Raw genomic sequence first — 6,000 nt, forward strand, 5'->3', positions numbered from 1 at the left:
AAATTTTCTAATTTTTCCCCTAGAATTCAATTTTTTTCCCTAAACTCCTCCAAGCCTTGCATACAATGCAGCAGCCTCACAGTGGTCAGTTCCATTTCAATAACATCATTTCATTCTTTTTTTTTTCCAGACCTATCTGTAGACGTGATTTTTTTTCTAGGATTTTGAGAATGAATAACCTAACTTTCCATGGTGCAGACCATTTATTTTCTCTAAAACTTCTTTTTTTTTTCATTTGCTTAAGAAGCACTGTGATGTCTTAGTTTACATGTCTATGTGTTTGTAGAAAATATATAACTCTGATTCAAAGAGAGCATGTTACCACATTTTTTTTCCTCCTGAATCTCTTTTCATATCTTCAGCAGACTTACCCAGTCGTTCATTCCTTTAGAAATAAAAATATATGAGCCAAGCTGACACCCTTTTCCCATTCCATAGTTGATATTTATTCTTGGTTTAATTTCTGTGACCCATACGTAAGAAATCTCCTGACATTTCTGCGTTTAAGTTCCATGCCCATGGTGTCTGTGGGCCAGTCTCGTACAGTAGACTCTGCTGGTTCATTCCATGCTGTCACTGTGACTGATGCAGATTGCATGGCTGCAGGCAAACTCTGACCATTAGGAGCCTGGGGCCGTTGCTGTTAGAAATATAGTAGTACTAAAAAAAAAAAAATTCTAAGTATTAAAAACGAAAAGGCTGCTATTGCTGGTAATCTAATTTGTTGAACCCTTGCTCTGACTAAGTTGCTGAGAAGCTTAGAAATTCTTCATCATGTTACAATAAATCATTTTACTTTCTTTTATATATCAGCTACTCTTAGGCCAGATAGCCTGAGCAGACAGACATGATGTGAGTTGTCCAAAGTGAGTCATTCCACCTGCTGTCTGTCGTGTTGTTGGATGGTGCTTGTGGGCCCTTGGCCCAGTCAGTGTGAGAGATGGCTGTCTGTGTTGAACATGAATTCTTTGTGTCTGTCCATTTTTTTTCATTCTTTTTTTTACTTCATCTCCAGAAAAAGGAAATGTTAGAATGTCGTTTAAAAAGTTGCTTGCCAGTTCTGTGGGTTTATGTCGTACATTTGCCTTTGGTTTTTTTGTATGTGACTTACTCCTTTTTAATTTAGTGTTGTTTAGGACAAATTCTGTTAATTTTATTTTGATAAGCCATAGTCTTGTACTTTTAAAATGTAAATGTCACTAATGAATTGCTTTGCATTAACTATGCAAGGGCATGGAGTGAAGTCTTCTTTGTAAGAGTGTCAGAGATTGGATCAAAACTCAATTACCAACTACTAGCTCCCATCAAATTGATAAAGCAATATTCAGTATGCCCTCTTCCCTCCCTGGAAAACAGTATTATTCCTTCACGCTTTCTCCTGCCACCTAAGGGGTTGCCACTGTTTACAGTTGGGAATGCCGGAAAGCCTGGCACTTTTCAAGTGTCAGCTTTCAAATACAACTTTGTCCTGAACGACATTAAAACAGTTTTGTGCAAGAGAAGTAAAGACCCTTTAGGAAGGAGCAGAGGCAATAATGGCAACTCCCCGCCCCTTTTCTGTTTCAGGACATTCACTGAACAATGCCAGGGATACAAGTGCCATGGATACTCTACCGCTAAATGGTAATTTCAACAACAGCTACTCACTGCGCAAGGGGGACTATAACGACAGCGTGCAGGTCGTGGACTGTGGACTAAGTCTGGATGATACCGCTTTCGAGAAGATGATCATCTCAGAGTTAGTGCACAACAACCTCCGCGGCAGCAGCAAGACTCACAACCTGGAGCTCACGCTGCCCGTCAAGCCCGTGATTGGAGGCAGCAGCAGCGAAGACGATGCCATCGTGGCCGACGCTTCCTCTTTGATGCACGCAGACAACCCAGGGCTGGAGCTCCATCACAAAGAACTCGAGGCACCGCTCATCCCTCAGCGGACTCACTCCCTTCTGTACCAACCCCAGAAGAAAGTGAAGCCCGAGGGGACGGACAGCTATGTGTCTCAGCTCACGGCCGAGGCGGAGGACCACCTGCAGTCCCCCAACCGAGACTCTCTCTACACAAGCATGCCCAATCTCAGAGACTCCCCCTACCCGGAGAGCAGCCCCGACATGGAAGAGGACCTCTCTCCCTCCAGGAGGAGCGAGAACGAGGACATTTACTATAAAAGCATGCCAAATCTCGGAGCTGGCCGGCAACTTCAGATGTGCTACCAGATCAGCAGGGGCAACAGTGACGGGTACATCATCCCCATCAACAAAGAAGGGTGTATCCCAGAAGGCGACGTGAGAGAAGGACAAATGCAGCTGGTCACAAGTCTTTAATAGTGCCGCTAAGGAATTCCAAGGACCACGTGCAGAGGGTGAAGAAATAAGCAAAAGACTCCACCAGCCTGAGACAGTTCCCTCACGCTCCGCCCATCGAGATGGCTCTGTTGACCTGTGGTTCTCCAGTGTAAAAAGATGACTGAACCTTGCAGTTCTGTGAATTTTTATAAAACATGCAAAAACTTTGTATATACACAGAGTATACTAAGATGAATTATTTGTTACAAAGAAAAGAAATGCCAACCAGGTATTTTAAGATTCTGCTGCTGTTTAGAGAAATTGTAAAACAGGCGAAGCAAAACTTTCCAGCCATTATACTGCAGCAGTTTGTGAACTAAATTTGTAAATATGGCTGCACCATTTTTGTAGGCCTGCATTGTATTATATACAAGACGTAGGCTTTAAAATCCTGTGGGACAAATTTACTGTACCTTACTGTTCCCGACAAGACTTGGAAAAGCAGGAGAGATATTCTGCGTCAATTTGCAGTTCACTGCAAATCTTTTACATTAAGGCAAAGATTGAAAACATGTTTAACCACTAGCAATCAAGCCACAGGCCTTATTTCATATGTTTCCTCAACTGTACAATGAACTATTCTCATGAAAAATGGCTAAAGAAATTATATTTTGTTCTATTGCTAGGGTAAAATAAATACATTTGTGTCCAACTGAAATATAATTGTCATTAAAATAATTTTAAAGAGTTTGAAGAAAATATTGTAAAAGCTCTTGGTTGCACACATGTTATGAAATGTTTTTTCTTACACTTTGTCATGGTAAGTTCTACCCATTTTCACTTATTTTTCACTGTATACAGTGTTCTACTTTGACAAGTTAGTCCTTATTCTTAAATTTGAATTTCTTATTGCCAAACGAACGTGTTTTATGGGAAGAAAACTCTTTCAAGCCAGTTACGCTATGCCTTGCACAAATGTGGTAAAATCTAGGAAAGATTGTGTCATCCTCTGTTTATTCTTCAACAGAGGGCGAAGAGGGCACTGGGCACTTCTCACAAACTTTCTAGTGAACTAAAGGTGCCTATTCTTTTTTAAAAAATAAAATAAAACATAAATATTACTCTTCCATATTCCTTCTGCCTATATTTAGTAATTAATTTATTTTATGATAAAGTTCTAATGAAATGTAAATTGTTTCAGCAAAATTCTGCTTTTCCTTTCATCTTTTTTTGTGTAAACCTGTTAATAATGAGCCCATCACTAATATCCAGTGTAAAGTTTAACACGGTTTGACAGTAAATAAATGTGAATTTTTTCAAGTAGTTTATGTGCGCTTTTATGTAAGACATAATTAGCTTTAACACACTGGTCCTTTCCCACCCTAACACCAGGTATATTTAAATATCTTCATAATATAATCCATGGATATGTGAAAGAATACAATGAAGTTGCCTGTTCTATATGTTAAAAAAAATACTACATTTATATTATAACTCCCCATGCACATAATTAGATGAATAAGTTCCACTAGGGCAATAGTGTCCTGAATATTTTTGTTCATTTTATTGCACTAGAGCTGAAACAAAAACAGAAAGAGTATTGGAAAATTCATAGCCGTACTTGGGAATCATATGAAAAGTGATTTTTCAGCAATACAGAAAATAAATTCCTAAAATATTTTTACACTTTACAGATTATACATACCCCTATAGACAGCTGCAGACGACAATATTTGTTGTCATGGGAAGGATTTAACTCAAGTTCAAAAATCATAAAATTGAATCTCAACAGATTCCATTTTCCTGTCTACATCATAAGTATTTATACCAAATTTTTCTAAAGCTTAGTCATTCTCTCAATTGCTTCCACAAGTTAAAAATCACTTTATGTGTGCACTCTTTTCATGCCTGTTTACAAAGTTTAGAAAGAGTAGTGAGAAAAAGTATCAAGATGGATAAAGTAGACATCGTAAGTTTATCAACATTTTAATAGGGTAACAAAGAAAGAGGGTTGCTATCACATACAGAGAATATTTAGCAAGTTAGAGATTGACTGCAATAAATTATGTTAATGTTTCAACTTTCAATAATCTCCTACAGTGATACTCCTGTTTCACTAATTGTTTTAAGGAATTTACAAAACTTAATTGCCTCAAAAGGGATCCTAAATAATCAAACATGATACTTCCTTCTTTTCACAGAAACTGTATATTGTCACGTTTTTCACGGTATACAAGCTAACTAGTGTCATTCTGTTTCAGTATCGAGTGAATTAACAACTCACTCTTACCCCCTCCGCTGCCCAAAGAGCAACACTGATTCTTTAATTAGTGCTTATATCTTTGGAATATTTTTCAGAACTGGTAAGACGGGAATAAGTATTCAGTACCTAAATAGTTAATGGTCTCAGAATAGTTTTATTAGGAGTCTTTATATTAGAGAACACTATTTGGAAGTTACCATTTATCTTTGCCATCAAAAGAAGAATCACTTTTAAAAATAGGCCTCTTTTAAAAATGTATAAATGTTGCCTTAAATTCCATCCAGGATCCTCCCTACTAGGAGTAGTTTCTTAGTTCTAAAAATACTGTCTACTCTCTTTTAATATTGATGTGGTGCTCTGTTAACTCACTGGTTTCCTTGGGTCTGCCTAGATTTTTCACCCGGGTATACGATTCACACATCCTTGATTGTTTCTCTTTGTGATAGTGACACTGAACTTTTGTAAAGTGTATTACTGTACCTTATCCCAGAGGCCAGTTGCTCAATGGCTCTATTATAATAAGGAATGATGGTTTTTGTTTGCTTTGAATGTGACTTGATACAGGTTGGTCCAAATTCACCTCTTCGATTTTATATTAAAAGACTTTGAGTTTGTTCTATTTACAAAAAAGTTACAGCTTATACATTTGTACATATTCGTATTAAAGGCTTTCAAAATCATTAATGTGCAAGAGAACTCGTACAGTTCTTAAATATGTCGTCAGTGTCAATTCATGCATATTCACTTACATGTAATATTTTAACTGGTAAGTCCACAGTAACTTTTTTTTTAACAGATAATTGCTATTGCTGCACTCTCCCACAAAAAGGAAGTAGGCATGATGCAAAAATTCATACGCACTTGTTTTAAGATTATGGTGACCACACCTGATTTTCTTTAAAGAGAAGAAAGAAAACCTACTTTTTATCAATTCAATTCTGAGCCTTATCTAAAACTGAATTTTTAAGATGCCCTCATAGAAAGTTTTGAATAAATAAATCAGTAAAATTGTTTATTGAAGTTATATCACCTAGGCAGAAATTTTGGAGTGAAAACAGCTCTTCATGTTTTATTGATACTGAAATTTTCTTTAAGGCTGTGGTCCCTGCTGTGTTTTATAACTAAAATTTAGTACCATGAGTTCATATGATCATGTGTTCCAGATATTTATCTTCCCATGAAATTTTTGCATTAAACCTCAAAAGTCAGTTTGAAAAGTTACAGGTATGTAAATATGTGAGAATTACTTCACAGAGTAATAAAATGAGTACAGTTTTGGCTGAGGGGGTGAAAACGGTGTATCACATCAAATTGATTTTAAATCATTCTTAAAGTTCATGTATTAGCAGAGTGGAAGCAAAAGTGGTAAAGGATGGAACAAATAGTTCGTTTGAAGATTGACTTATGACAGTCTTCACTAATGGTATGAAATGACATATTTTTTTATGTCACTTT

General features: G+C 36.9%; 1 protein-coding gene across 3 annotated transcripts in view; it reads left to right on the plus strand.

Annotated features, from left to right (window-relative positions):
• Positions 1 to 5,225, plus strand: part of ADGRL2 (adhesion G protein-coupled receptor L2) — a 569,912-nt gene extending 564,687 nt beyond the window's left edge. For all 3 annotated transcript variants that reach the window (XM_055138189.1, XM_055138190.1, XM_055138191.1), the window contains one exon: positions 1,567 to 5,225. In XM_055138189.1, coding sequence (XP_054994164.1) covers positions 1,567 to 2,321 — 755 coding nt within the window. In that variant the 3' untranslated portion in view covers positions 2,322 to 5,225. The remainder of the gene's footprint in view (positions 1 to 1,566) is intronic.
• The last annotated feature ends 775 nt before the right edge of the window (positions 5,226 to 6,000 follow it).

Source organism: Sorex araneus, chromosome 5 (genome assembly GCF_027595985.1).
Source record: "Sorex araneus isolate mSorAra2 chromosome 5, mSorAra2.pri, whole genome shotgun sequence".
Taxonomy (NCBI): Eukaryota; Metazoa; Chordata; class Mammalia; order Eulipotyphla; family Soricidae; genus Sorex; species Sorex araneus.